The following is a 14,963-nucleotide window of genomic DNA, read 5'->3' as shown; positions in this document are numbered from 1 at the left end:
TGTGGCTTTTGTTATTGCCGGCAAAAATGCAATAATTGATAATAAAGGGTATATATTTTAGTGACAATTATTATGGCAGCAAAAATTGACCATAAATTCACTTCAATTCACATATTTAACCGAGTACTATTTTATAACATCAAACACAAGAACAATCAGTTACAAGGCTCATACTAGAAGAATTATCACTCATAATGTCATTCACTTAAAACAAGAACTATCAAACTCAACACATCAACTCATATAGCGACTTGTAAAAGATGTAAGCATCCTAATGTACAAGACAACTAAACTTTAGGTTGTAGACCACATCCCTTATTAACAATGTGATATTCTTGATCTTCTTCTCCCTCATTGACGATGTGATATTCTCGGCATCTATATTTAGCATGATCTTGAGTCGAATATTCTTGTATAAATTCCTGTATTCAACATCACACAGTAAGAACTTGCAGATAAAATATATATTATGACACACATGAGAGCAAATCCAACAATATAGCAGGAATTAAAGTACTAATTTTTGTACCATTTGAGAATCAATCGTACTATGAATCAACTTGTAATATATATAATGTCTTGGAACAGTTTGTTAAGTTAGCATCATAGTAAAATAGCTACTCCTTTTAAGCAAGATGTCAAGGTATTAAACCAACAGAGACAATTAAAAGTAAGATAACAGAGCCATGTTTGATATTATGCTTCTCAAATCATAAGACCACATCTTCGTGAAAAACAGAGAGATTCTAGTAGAACATGGAAATACTTTATTAATACAATCTAAGCCTTAAAAGCAAACTATTCTACAGAAAATAACTTTTGATATAGAGGCCTTTGTAGTTTGTACCATTCGTAAATTTCATGACTTCAAGCTAAAACCAAAATCACCAGCTTTGACTATATATTCTTTAAGGTCAAATACAAAGATTAGCTTAAAACTCCTTGTTTAAAGACATGTTTATTGTACTTCGCTCTATAAAAATCTAATATTGATCTATCACTTATTGATGGAAGGGAATTTGTCCTGTTAGAACTCATATCTTTAAGGTAATACAGAAGAAGAGTTGGGTCCCAAGTTACAAGGAATTGATGATAGTGAGGAGAGTTAGAAGTCACTACTAAGAAAAAATTAAGGATATGCCTTTCAGGTGTTTTCAGGATTCCAGCTACAAGAAATGATAAAGAAACAGCTGGAAGAAGAGACATAAAATTATGAGGATCACTCCATCATTTGAAGCCTCTACAGGTTATGATGCATTAGACATGAAAAGCACTACAGAGAAGCGTACTTAGTGAAGAGTGAGCCACTATAAAATTGTATAAGAAATCATACAACTGTATTTGAAGACTCCTCATCCAACGGTCTACCATCCTTAACGCTTTGTCTAGAAGATCAATCCTTGGTCCATCACTCCATCAAAAGACTTCTTAGAGTAGCACCTAGAAGAGTCAAATTATATTTTAAAAACCACAATCTTCACTGAAGTGCAAGAATTGAAAATTGAATACTAAAGTTTGGTAAGTTAGAAACGAAAATAAAATGCAGCACAGAAATCTACATTATCAGCAAATATGTAATTGAACATACCGTTATAAGCTTTCCAACATTCTCAGGTATCTTACTAACTTTAATAGAAACAGCAGCCTCCAAAATAGATGCCAGCCTGATCATTGAAATTTCAAAGATTGCTTAATCATTCCCAAGAAAACATTTACAACAAAGAGAAAATTACAACAAAGTCCAAATGTTGTCCTTTTGAGGATTTTAAGATCTATAGAAGGACCCATCTTACAACAAAAAGTGGAGGATGTGGCACCTATGCATAAACACCACAACTCTCCTATAAGAAATAACAGGGAACCACGTCTTCAAAAATTTACATATCTGCGGTGGTAAACAAAAGCAGGTCTCATACAATGTGGCACCATGTGGGGCTTTCATTTCTATTATTCTATATTCCTATAGATTCAATAATGTAAAATGCAATATTGAAAAAGTATTTAGATATTGATATGGCAGAATGAACCTTCTATAGCAATAGGCTATACCCACAGTTGCAAAATTACTCACAATCTATAGTGTTGGGTTGGAAATTAGTTGTACTTCATATAGCGTATCCTCCTCTTCCTTTGCTGCAGAAATAAAGTTATGAAGGTTATTCCAAACAAACTGTAAAACCCATGAGTCCATCTGAAAGCAATGATCATATTTCACCAAGTAATCAGTTTGATACTTACACCTAAATTCTCATCAATGCTGAACTAGCATTCCAACTCGAGAAGATATCAAATATTTTTTTGTAACCTGCTAATACAACTGTGCAAACAATCATACAAAAAGATTGAAGCTTAAACGAACTACTTATAACAGTAATAATTTTAGATTGCTTCAGACTTGATATAATCATTGCATTAAGAAAATGAAATTCAACATAAATTGAAGGCATTTTCACGATGTTCTAATGAGCCGAAATAAAACATAACCGAGGTATTATTGTCGAGCATAAGCACATCAGACTATTCCTTATCAGGTGCTGACTGTCGTGCTTACAGCACTACTAATCCCATGATTTACATAAAAGCTATAACATAACAAGAACAAATCTATCAATTACCAGTCATATTGCACTTCCTTAACACCCGAGATAACAACACAACCTGTAAGAAATACCAAAATTACTGTGAGAATATAACTACTCATTTCATACTAATAGCAACAGTGCTCGATACACTAAAAATTCCACAACTAATGTAAAACAAGTAGTCTGAGAGGCATTTTCACAAACAAGTTAGCCGCAAAAATGCTTGACTACCACGACATACACCGATTTTGCTCTCAGAACGTAACAAACAACATTATTTTTTTTCTCTGTTCTCTCAAATCAATCAAAACTCCTTGGAACATCGCTACTCTCAATTTCATTCCCCGGTTTTTCTTTCAGAAATAAGGCACTAGATTATTACTGATTTTGGAACTATGAGAATAGAAACCCTAACAAATGCTCGATAACAAGAGGGAGGATAGAAAATGGAAGAATTTACCAGTCATTTTCACCGGAGAAAGGCATAGCGGGTTTGTCAGAGATTGATCGGAGACGGTATCACGATCGCTCAAAGTGTTATATGGGCAAAATTTTGTTTAGCAAAAAGGACTAATTGAGTAAATTGATTCTGAAGAGAAATAAAACATTCTTCTCAATCGAGGGAAAAAAATGGAGAGAAGACATAAAAAATGATCCTTAGTCTGTTCTTCTCCATTGCCACAAAAATATTTTTATTAACGGCAAATGGTCAATTGCCCCCAAATATTTGACTTTATTAAGTGAATTAGCGGCAATTATCTTATTGCCACCAAATATTTGCCACTAAAAGCCATTTTTGTTGTAGTGGATTATATAGTCCACTGTGCACATGCCTACACTTTAATATATCATTTATATCAGTCCAGGAGCATTGGATTTGCCATTCATTCATCACATACGTGTATTCTTGTTTAATTGCTCCTGTGTGATATGATTGGACTAGATGCATGTGGACATGCCAAGCGGATTGTGTTGTTATGCCTCTGACCATGTCAGGCAGATTATGACATTGTGCCTGTGACCATGCCAGACGGATTGACGTTATTAGCACGTGAGTTGTCCATGCAATACGTGAGTTATCTATGCAGATCCAGATATTGATATTATAGCATGTGAGTTGACCGTGCAGCGTGCGGATAGAGATCCATCCCCTAAGGTCACCCTTTCATATATTTCTCTTGATGGTGTACACGCGGATTGTGAGAAACTGATGGGTTTCTGGTTGATGTGAGTTCTAGGAGAGCTAGTTACTGTTATTGGATCGGGTTGTGTACCCCCAACTAACTGACATTTGGTTATTGTATTTCATCTTTACTTATAATTTCCTTGACTGTTTACCTGATTTACTTGCATATTTTCCTTATATGCTGGATTGTTGAATGAGCAAAACACTTTAAATCTAAGAATTGTGAGCATCAAAAATGGTTTTACCTAAGATTTCCTAATTTGATCACTTAATTTTTCTATACTTGTTGAAATTATGAACTGCACATGTGTTAGTGAGTATCATATATAATTCTTGTTTCTTTTATATCATTGAGGTTAGTTAGGATACTTGTTGAGTACATGCGGTCGGCTGTACTCATACTACACTTCTGCACCTTGCGTGGAGAGCTTGGTGTTTATGATGTTGTGTATGGTAAGGGCTGGCATTGAAGATGTACGTGCGTTCAAGCTATGGTTATCACTTATCCTTGGTAGCTTTAGATTCCAGTTCTATTCATGTATAATCCAAATAGATGTTGTAATTATTTCAATTCATTTTTTTATTTATAAAAATCTAAGTCTTAGTGGCTCATGACTTGTAATACCAGTCCTTGGGGAGTTGCATAAAATTTAGTTAATTCCTTCTTGATTCTTAGCATTATTACTACAATATATTTTATTGTTATCTGGCTTACCTAGCGGGTTGAGTTAGATGCAGAGGTGGACCCCCAGGATTTTAACATGATGGGGGTACAATATTCTGCTCAACAAGTGCCCCCTAAAAACTTTTAGTGTTCAGGGTGCCAAGTGCTTTAAATTAACTATTTTCAAGGTATATACATATACATATACAAAAAAATTGCCGAAGCTTACGGGATCCAGTGACCCCTCATTGCAACATGTAGGTCCGCCTCTGATTAGGTGTCATCATGACGGTTTGTATTTTGAGTCGTGACAAATTAGTATGTACGAGTTCGATTGAACTCAATAATTTTGACTCAAATATCGTGTATATTAAGAAATTCATAAAATAAGACTAAGTATTAAATTTCAAACTCAAGTACTAACATTTGAGGTAAATATCCTAGATTCATAAACCTAAAATTTAAATGTTGGATTTGTCTTTCTGGAAGCTTAGTCGGAGTGTTTATTAGTAGAGGGGGCCACCCCATGAATAAGAAAAAATGGAGCAGCTCATGGCTTTGTCGGTGTTTCTTGCTCAATTGTTCGATCTATTATCCAAAAAATCACAATTATTAGAATCCATAGCTATCATATTCACGCCATGTGCAATGTTTTATATTGGATCCAACTTCTTGTTTCATTCAATAGTGTTAACTCTAAATGGACAAATTTTTATGTTTCAATAATGGAAAGATGAGCTCGTTTTGTGATACTTTTGTTAATTATCATTTACCGTTTTGACTATATTATTATTAATATTGTGAGTAAAATTGATAAGTTGATTTATACACCCTATCTAGAATAGTTCGGGATTGAGTCCTGTTTATTATTTGATATTATATAACAATTTGAGTACACGATATTTTTAAGGTCTCTTTAGCATAAATGTAACAATCTGAAAATCTCACGTTCGAATTCCAAGTATTACACCACTAGCGAGTTTATTTGTTCCAAATTCAGTGAGTAAATTTTATTGAGAAATTCATAAAATGTCAAATGAATTAGTCGATATACCACAACATAATTAATATATTACAATTAATCGATGTACCTTCAACGTCAAGAATCTTAAGGTTGGGCTTTAAATTATACATCCGCCTCCAAGGATCATATAACTATTAATATTCTTTCACGATGGAGTTGGCAACCAAGTTTTTATCATTCAAGTATTCAAATTCATAAAATAGAGAATCTTTTGGTAAAACACATTTTATCTGTTCAGGATTTGTAGTTGACCAGTCAGACTAATGAGTTCCGGACAATCAGATAGGTCAAAGCGGAGCCAAGATATAAAAGCGGAACCTGCTTACCTCGGATGCAAAACCGAAAGAACCATGCTTTTTTTCTTATAAGAGCCTCCTCATCCCATAACTAGTTTAGTTATTAGGTTTACCATTAAATAATTATATATATTTAATAAATTTTTAATACAAATATATAGTTTAAACAAAAATTACTGGGTGCATCCAAATACGTAACTAATACGATAGCTCCTCCCCTGAGATAGGTAAAAACCAGAAAAGGGATGTCAAGCTTTTAGAAAGTAATTTTGTTTCGTTAATCACGATTTTGAGTCCCTTTGGACATAAGATTTTTTTAATTTTTTTAATTTTTTTTTCAAAATCAGTGTTTGATCATAAAATTTCTAATTTCACTTGAAAATTGAATTTTAAATTTTTTGAAAATATTAAATAACTCCAAAAATTATTTTTCCAAATTTTTACTATATCACTCACAAAAATTCAAAAACAACTCAAAATTATATTCATGTCCAAACATAACTTTTGATTTTTTTTTCACTTTTTTTTTTTGTCATTTTACAATTCTTATGTCCAAATGACCACTATATTTCTGTTTCCAAAAAATTTAAAACTCAATAACTAAAAAACCCGAATTAGATAAAAATCCAGCCGATTACACATTTATCCAACTGCACTTTGTCACTTGACAACATGAAACCAATAATCTTGCTCTAGCGTGTAAAGATTAAGAATTAAGAATATACATACACCAGATATAAACACAAACTCAGAACCAACTCTCTCCTCCCTCCATTTTCCCCCTTCCTACAGAGAAAGAAACTCGAATTTTTAGAGAGAGAAAGTGGAATTTTTGCAGGGAAAAATGGCAGGAGGGAGAGTAGATCTAGACGGCAATGTTATAAAGCCGATGAAAATATGCATGATCGGCGCCGGTGGTTTCATTGGGTCCCACTTATGTGAGAAGCTGATGAATGAAACGCCGCACACGGTGCTCGCCGTCGATGTTTACAGTGATAAAATCAAGCATCTACTTGAACCGGCTGATCTCCCTTGGACCGGTCGTATTCAGTTCCATAGAATTAATATTAAGAATGATTCTCGTCTTGAAGGTCTCATCAAAATGGCAGATCTGGTAATTTCACTGCTTTTGTGTATATATATATACCGATTAAAAAGATATTTACATTTATGTGATATTCTCCCCTTTTTAAGTCTGTCTTAAGAAGAATGATACATTTTTATATATAGAATCAATTTAATTTAAAACTTCTCAATTTACTTAAATGTGATGTGAGCAACGCCGTTCTGCCATTTACAATAGTTGTTGTCATATATAGTGTGTTTTCTATGTTGGAATTTTATGTATTTAAGTTCTGCTGGTTGCTTTAAGTTCTTTTTGGGTGTATTTTCCTTGCTACTTATTTTGGAAAATTTTAAAAATCGAGGCATAACGAACTGAGTCTCAATTGATCTGATAGGAAAGCCGCAATGCGATTACTGCTTCTTGTTGAATTTTTCCTATGTTTGGACATTAGGATGAGGATTTGCTGTGTGTATTGCAACATTCTTCAATTATTGGAAGTTCATTTTTCTTTTTTCTTTTAGTTGCTATTTCTAAGATTTGTTCTTATTATTTTTCGTTAAGTCAGTAGCACATTTCATGAAGAGCTTGAATTTTTTTAAAAATAAGAGTAAGCATTTCTTGGGATCTGTATGTGAATTTAAAATCTATTTTGATTTAAAAATCGATTCTTTGTCTTGATTCTAGGGAGAATTTTGACGACATAGTTTAATTTTCATTGTAATTATGGATTATCATAAACTTCTACATATTTTCAGATTTGTTTCCCTAGAATTTTATATGTTGATCCAAGCAAGTCTTTTGGCTATTGCTAACGTTTTGATTTCTTGTGATATAGGTTGTAAACCTTGCTGCGATCTGCACGCCAGCTGATTATAATACCCGTCCACTTGACACAATCTACAGCAACTTCATTGACGCTTTACCAGTGGTATGCATATCAAATTTGTAACTTCACAATTCACATAGTTATTATAAAAAAAATGAGTGTAGTTTAAAGAGGGTTTCTATTTGTAACCGATAAAGCACAATTTTGGATCTGGTGGGTTGTCACTTGTCAGAAAGGTTTCACGTTTTCTGTTGGTAGTTGAGGTGTGAAGTTGATGTTAATTGCTGATTCAGGTTAAATACTGCTCAGAAAATGGAAAGCGTCTCATTCACTTTTCCACTTGTGAAGTTTATGGGAAAACCATAGGTGCCTTTTTGCCCGAAGACAGCCCATTGCGACAGGTAAGAGTTCACTTTCTTCATGTTATTACTCTTGTTAAGAGCCCGTTTGGATTGACTTATTTTAAGTGCTTTTAAGCCAAAATAACTTTTAAGCCATTTTATAGTGTTTGGATAGAGTAAAAAAGTGCTTTTAAGCATTTGTTTTTAAGCTAAAATGACAAAAACAAGCCAAAAGCCAAAAGTTAGAATTCCTAACTTATGGCTTAAAAACTATTTTGGCTTAAAAGTCACTTAATATAAGCCCATCCAAACGGACTCTAAATGTCAAACTTCTCCAAAATCTTGATCTGTATTTTCTATGTGCCTCATGTTTCATATCATGTAAATTCTTGAACTATCCTTTAATTGTGATATACTTCCTGTTTTCTCAAAAACAAAGGGGTAATATGGTACTAGTGATGCATACTAAACTGTTTTTTTAGTGAAAATGATATTTGATAAACGGAAAAGGGTCTGATATACCTCTCTACTTTATTGTATAATCCTATCCCCCATTATACTTTTTGGCCATACTTGTCGCTGCCGTCTGCCACAGGTTTAAATTTACCTCTCCTTTGACAGAATTGATACGTGCACCCTCTAATCAAAAGACCTAACCCATAAACTAAAAATGCCATACCCAAATAAAACCCAAGATCCAGCCGACCGTTTTCCTCTTATATTTCTACCCAAACCCTGAACAATAAATACGCCTTAATCCCAACTGAGTTGGGCTCAACTGCATGTATTCTCTATGTCTATCCTGTGCAATTTAGCCCTGTTTTATTACATTACTTAAAAATTAGGGTTCTCTAAAACTAGACAGTTTCTAGATCTCACACGTATCAGCTGCAAGTTAACATCATCAGATCAATCTACAGGGAAATTCTTCTTCATTTTACTCTGTAATATTGTCTCTGTTAGTTTACAAATATGTATAGTGTAGTCTTGTCCCACATTGGAAAAAGAGTAATATCTCCTTGTAGTGTATAGCTATAAATAGGGACTTTTTGTATTGCATTTATTATCTAATATCAATAACATATTTTCTCCCGTGCCTTCTCACATGGTATCAGAGCATTAGTGAGAAACCCATCACTGTGCATCATTCCAGCGACTTCCGGGAAGAAAGACCTCTTCGCCGTGCAATTTTCCGGCGACTTAGAAGGCTGTCTGTAAGCAAATCACTTTCTGTTGGTGTTGTGCAAAAACCACCACCACCACAAGACTCCTCAGGCTCCGGCGACCAAACCCCAGTCAACCCCACCGGAAAACACACGTCCACGCGCCCTCACGCGCCCAGAAAAGAAAAATTGTTCCGGTGAGATCTGACCGGCGCGTGAGCACTGTTTCGGCCAGATTTTGAAAAAGTTCCAGTTGAACTGTAGGATCGCCTGGTAATTTCGATCCTACCCTCACTGGTTTTGTTTCATTCCGACCACTTTGAGTTTTTCCGTCAGCTACAGTAGATTCCGGCATGAACAGTGTTTCGGCGCGGAACAATGTTCTGTTTTCCTACTGTAAACAGTGTTTTTCAAGCTATTTCTTCAGTTTTCTCACCGGAGTTACTTATTTCCACTATTTCAAGTTAACCCTACTACTGCAAATTGTAGCGACATGGGAACCGATACTTTGAATAGTCGGATGGTTTCTTTAGCAGATTATATTGAGTTCATTCAGTACAAAACATGTAAGCAGACATCTTTTGAGATAGCTTCTGTTGTTTAAACAGGTAATATCGTGACTTGTTTCTCCCAATCTTCATCCTCTGAGTCTTGGGTCATTGATTCAGGTGCATCAGATCATATTTTTGGTAACAAATCTCTTTTCACTATTGATTCAGTCCTTTATGTTCCCAATAGTCCTTTTAATCTCATAGCTGTTAGTCGCTTAGCGAAATCACTTAAATGCGCTGTTTTATTTCTTGATGACCATGTTTTTATACAAGAACGCAGTACGGGGCGGATCATTGGTACCGGGCGTGAATCAAATAGACTTTATTACTTATCCTTGCTAAATCACATGGACTCACATCTTGTCTTCCTTCTACAACTTGTCCTGTTACTGATTCACCAAATTTATTACATAAACGGTTGGGACATCCTAGTTTGTCAAAACTTCAGAGAATGGTATCTTGTTTATCTCACTTGTCAGCTCTAGAGTGTGAGTCATGTCAGCTCGGTAAGCATACCCGCTCCCATTTTCCTCGGCGTCTTGATAATCGAGCAGAGTCACCTTTTACTTTAGTCCATTCAGATGTTTGGGGTCCTAGTCGGGTCAGTTCCACCTTGGGATTCCGCTACTTTGTCAGTTTCATTGATGATTATTCCAGGTGCACTTGGATATTTTTGATAAAAAAATGATCTGAGCTGTTTTCTATTTTCCATACCTTTCACGCTGAAATTCAAAATCAATGTGGGGTTTCTATTCACATTTCGTAGTGATAATGCCCGAGAGTATTTGTCTTCCCCATTTTAGCAGTTTATGAAATCTCATGGGATTATTCATCAAACATCTTGTCCATACACATCTCAACAAAATGGGGTAGCTGAAAGAAAGAATAGACATCTTATTGAAACTGCTCGTATCCTACTCGTACATTCTTATGCTCCGTTTCGTTTTTGGGGGGTGCAGTTCTTACATCTTGCTATCTTATTAATCGTATGCCATCTTTAGCTATCCAGAACCAAGTTCCATTCTCTATCATGTTTTCCCGCTTACCTTTGTTCTCTCTTCCACCTCGTATCTTTGGAAGCACTTGTTTTGTCCATAACCTTATTCCAGGATCAGATAAGTTAGCTCCTCGTGCTCTTAAGTGCGTATTTCTAGGTTTCTCGAGAACACAAAAGGGGTATCGATGCTACTCTCCTGACCTCCAGCGGTACCTTATGTCCGCTGATGTTACCTTCTTTGAAACCCAATCATACTTCACAGGTTCAGGTCTATCACTTAGATATTTCTGAGGTACTACCAGTTTCATCTTTTGGAGATTCAGTCACTCCAGCTCCACCACCTATAGCTCCAGTTGTAGCTCCACCACCTATAGCTCCAGTTCCTCCACATAATCCAGTTCAACCTTATGCAGCTCCACCATTCTTGACTTACTGCGCATCAGATTCTGCACCTACTGCGGACTTGTCTCCTCTTAGTCAACCAATTGCACTCTACAAAGGTGTACGATCCACACTTAATCCTAATCCCCACTATGTCGGTTGAAGTTATCATCGCTTGTTGTCACCTCATTATGCATTTATATCTTCTTTGTCCACTGTTTCTATCCCTAAGTCTATAATAGCATCTGTTCGTCTCTTTTTGTCCATGGCTGTTGTACGTCATTGGCCTCTTTATCAGTTAGACATTAAGAATGCTTTTCTCCATGGTGATCTTGAGGAAGAAGTTTATTTGGAGCAACCATCTGGTTTTGTTGCTCAGGGGGAGTTTAATGGTTGTGTGTGCAGATTGCGCAGGTCACTATATGGTTTGAAACAGTCCCCTCGAGCTTAGTTTGGTAAGTTCAGCACAATTATTCAGGAATTCGGCATGACTCGTAGTGAGGCTGATCACTCTGTATTTTATCGGCATTCTGCTCCTATCTAGTGGTTTATGTTGATGATATTGTTATTACTTGCAATGATCAGGATGATATTACTAATCTGAAGCATTTCTTTCAGCACTTCTAGACTAAGGATATGGGCAGATTGAAGTATTTTCTAGGTATTGAGGTCGCTCAGTCTAGCTCAGGTATTGTTATTTCACAGCGGAAGTATGCCTTAGACATTCTTAAGGAGACTGGAATGATGGGTTGCAAACCTATTGACTCTCCTATGGATTCGAATGCTAAGCTTCTGTCTGGACAGGGGGAGCCTCTTAGAGACCCTACGAGATATAGGAGGTTGGTTGGCAAATTGAATTACCTCACAGTGACTAGACCTGACATTTCTTTTCCGGTGAGTGTTGTAAGTCAGTTTATGGATTCTCCCTGTGATAGTCACTGGGATGCAGTTGTTCGCATTCTTCGGTATATAAAGTCAGCTCCAGGCAAAGGATTACTATTCGAGGATCGAGGCCACGAGCAGATTGTTGGGTACACAGATGCTGATTGGGCAGGATCACCTTTTGATAGACGTTCTACGTCTGGATATTGTGTTCTAGTAGGAGGTAACATGGTCTCGTGGAAGAGCAAGAAAAGAATGTAGTTGTTCGATCTAGCGCCGAAGCCGAATATCGGGCCATGGCTATGGCGACGTGTGAGTTAGTTTGGGTCAAGCAGTTGCTCAAGGAGTTATAAAGTTCGGAGAAATCAGCAAGATAGGACTAGTGTGTGATAACCAAGCTGCTATTCATATTGCGTCAAATCCGGTGTTTCATGAGAGGACTAAACACATTGAGATCGACTGTCACTTTGTCAGAGAAAAAATACTTTTAGGAGATATTGTTACAAAGTTTGTAAAGTCGAATGATCAACTAGCAGATATTATGTGTAACAAGCTCGGTACATATGATGTGTATGCACCGGCTTGAGGGGAGTGTTAGTTTACAGATATGTATAGTGTAGTCTTGTGCCACATTGAAAGAGGAGTAATATCTCTTTGTAGTGTATAGCTATAAATATGGACCTCTTGTATTGTATTTATTATCTGATATCAATAACATATTTTCTCCCGTGCCTTCTCATAGTCTCTAACTTCTTTTTTTTTTTTTTAAAAGTGTTTGGTTTTATTATTTTAAGGAATTCAAATCTAGGCTTTGATTGCAAAATAGGGGAGAGATTTTAATAGCTCCGAAATACTTTACAGGTTTTCTGTTGGGTGCCCTACAAATCTAAAGCCTTAAACAGCAAATGAAAATGGCATCATAGTCCGAATTTGTTGCAGCTCTAAATGTGCTTTTTACTTCTGAAAAGTGATTCTTATTCCTCTTTTTTTTTAGCCAATATTTGCTTTTCTAGAAGCTTAATCCACTTTGACTCTTTCATTCACAAATTTGCCTCCAAACGCACAATTACATTTTTGTTATCAATTTCTTTTTTCCTTGTCAAAAATCTCACACGTGTTCCTTCTCTAATCGTAGATGATATTTAGTTAATCTATAACATTCTTTCGTGGAGATGTTCTGATCCTTCCCTAATTATCTCTAGGATCCTGCTTACTATGTCCTTAAGGAAGATACTTCTCCTTGTATTTTTGGATCTATTGAGAAGCAAAGGTGGTCCTATGCATGTGCAAAGCAATTGATTGAGAGGTTGATCTATGGTATGTTATGCTATACCTTTGTCTGACTGTTCTAAAGTTGAATCTCTTATCATATGTTTCTCACTTATTACGTTTTGCAGCTGAGGGTGCTGAGAATGGCTTAGAATTCACCATTGTTAGGCCCTTCAACTGGATTGGTCCTAGGATGGATTTCATACCTGGGATTGATGGTCCTAGCGAAGGTGTTCCAAGAGTGTTGGCTTGCTTTAGTAATGTACGTTTTTTTGTTTTTTGTTTTTTTGGAGTTTAAGGTCATCTGATGCTAGTATGTGTTTTAATTTCATCATCTCATTATTTCTTTTGCAGAATCTTTTAAGACATGAACCACTAAAGCTAGTGGACGGTGGACACTCGCAAAGAACCTTCATATATATTAAGGATGCTATTGAAGCTGTTCTCCTGATGATTGTGAGTTTTGACATCTTCAGCCCCTTGTTCTTGTTTTTGAAATGCACTATGTTCAATTGTGATTCATGTGATTTTTCTCAGGAAAATCCTGCACGGGCTAATGGGCAGATCTTTAATGTCGGCAATCCTAATAATGAAGTTACAGTTAGGCAGCTAGCTGAAATGATGACTCAGGTAATTAAGTGATCTCTTTGTCATTTTCCCTGTATCTTCTCGTGGTGTCTATTGCTTCAGCTTTATATTTCTCGAGCGTATTTTCTGCACCTTGTCAATTTCTCTCAGCTATTTTTCATGCATCACAACAGGTGTACTCAAAGGTGAGTGGAGAATCTCCTCTTGAGACACCCACCATTGATGTAAGTTCTAAAGAATTTTACGGCGAGGGGTACGATGACAGTGACAAGCGAATTCCAGACATGACCATAATTAACAGACAGCTTGGTAATAATCTACTTCTTTATTTATCGAGAAATGACAACTCCTGAAAGCCAAAAATAATCTGACTGTTCGATTGTCACTGTATGACCAGGTTGGAACCCGAAGACATCCCTATGGGACTTGCTTGAATCCACACTGACATACCAACATAGGACTTATGCTGAGGCTGTCAAGCAGGCGATGTCAAAGACAACTGTAAATTGAATTTTAAATCAGAGCAGTGGTTAGTGTGTGCTTCATGTTGACAGGCTTTCATATTCTCTTTGCGAATCTTCATCTACTCGGTTTGACTTCATACACTGTATCTTTTTGTCATCTACGTTGTTTTTGGAAAAACAATATCTACGTCGTCTATAATAGCTCACAGCCTTAAGCATTGTCACTAGCGCCTTATGTACAACAGTTATGGGACATAAGACAAGGGAGGCATGTAGTCTGCTCTAGATATTGTTGTCCTCCATTTTATCATTCTTCCTTCTGGAAGCATCTTGTATTATTCCACTGAGATTTTCCTAATTTATTACTATAATTTATTATTCGTTTGATTAAATGGTCTTGTTTCTTCGATGTGTATGACATAGTTCTGATTGATGAGTCGCGAGCCGGTGTTAACGAGAGGCTGGAGGTTTGGAGACAAGCTCTTGAGTCTAAGGGTTTCAAGCTGAGCAGGACGAAGACGGAATACATGGAGTGTAAGTTCAGTGCTGAGTCAGGGGAAGTGGGCGTGGATGTGAGGCTTGATTCGCAGGTCATTCCGAGTAGAGACAGCTTCAAGTACCTTGGTTCGGTTATCCAGGGGGGAGAGGAGATCGATGAGGATGTCACACACCGTATTGGGGTA

General features: G+C 36.3%; 1 protein-coding gene and 1 long non-coding RNA gene across 3 annotated transcripts; one reads left to right on the top strand and one right to left on the bottom strand.

The window, feature by feature from the left end:
* Positions 1 to 85: 85 nt before the first annotated feature.
* Positions 86 to 3,373, bottom strand: LOC104111043 (uncharacterized). Of its 2 annotated transcripts, none has more exons than XR_689589.3 (7): positions 3,043 to 3,373; positions 2,616 to 2,658; positions 2,239 to 2,305; positions 2,072 to 2,133; positions 1,589 to 1,664; positions 1,334 to 1,440; positions 86 to 422 (listed from the first exon to the last, which is right to left on the bottom strand). It is a non-coding gene; the product is annotated as an uncharacterized lncRNA (long non-coding RNA). The 2 variants fall into 2 exon arrangements; XR_689588.3 differs by having other exon boundaries at positions 2,239 to 2,317; positions 3,043 to 3,371.
* Positions 3,374 to 6,401: 3,028 nt separating this feature from the next.
* Positions 6,402 to 14,672, top strand: LOC104111044 (UDP-D-apiose/UDP-D-xylose synthase 2-like). Its single transcript, XM_009620642.4, has 9 exons — positions 6,402 to 6,866; positions 7,654 to 7,746; positions 7,938 to 8,045; positions 13,162 to 13,276; positions 13,357 to 13,490; positions 13,583 to 13,684; positions 13,766 to 13,858; positions 13,990 to 14,125; positions 14,214 to 14,672. Exons 1-9 carry the CDS (start codon positions 6,597 to 6,599, stop codon positions 14,324 to 14,326), a joined length of 1,164 nt encoding a protein of 387 aa, XP_009618937.1. The 5' UTR covers positions 6,402 to 6,596; the 3' UTR covers positions 14,327 to 14,672.
* Positions 14,673 to 14,963: the final 291 nt, after the last annotated feature.

The sequence above is a fragment of the Nicotiana tomentosiformis genome, chromosome 1 (assembly GCF_000390325.3).
Source record: "Nicotiana tomentosiformis chromosome 1, ASM39032v3, whole genome shotgun sequence".
NCBI lineage: Eukaryota > Viridiplantae > Streptophyta > Magnoliopsida > Solanales > Solanaceae > Nicotiana > Nicotiana tomentosiformis.
The sequence above is the reverse complement of the archived record's forward strand: the minus strand, read 5'-3'. Positions and strand labels throughout refer to the sequence as shown.

Bases quoted from the DNA above. Each gene is read 5' to 3' on its own strand.
- LOC104111044 (XM_009620642.4), top strand. From the start codon at position 6,597: ATGGCAGGAGGGAGAGTAGATCTAGACGGCAATGTTATAAAGCCGATG. The intron at 13,491-13,582 runs GTACGTTTTTTT...TTTCTTTTGCAG, and splicing joins TGTTGGCTTGCTTTAGTAAT to AATCTTTTAAGACATGAACC. The intron at 13,685-13,765 runs GTGAGTTTTGAC...GATTTTTCTCAG, and splicing joins AAGCTGTTCTCCTGATGATT to GAAAATCCTGCACGGGCTAA.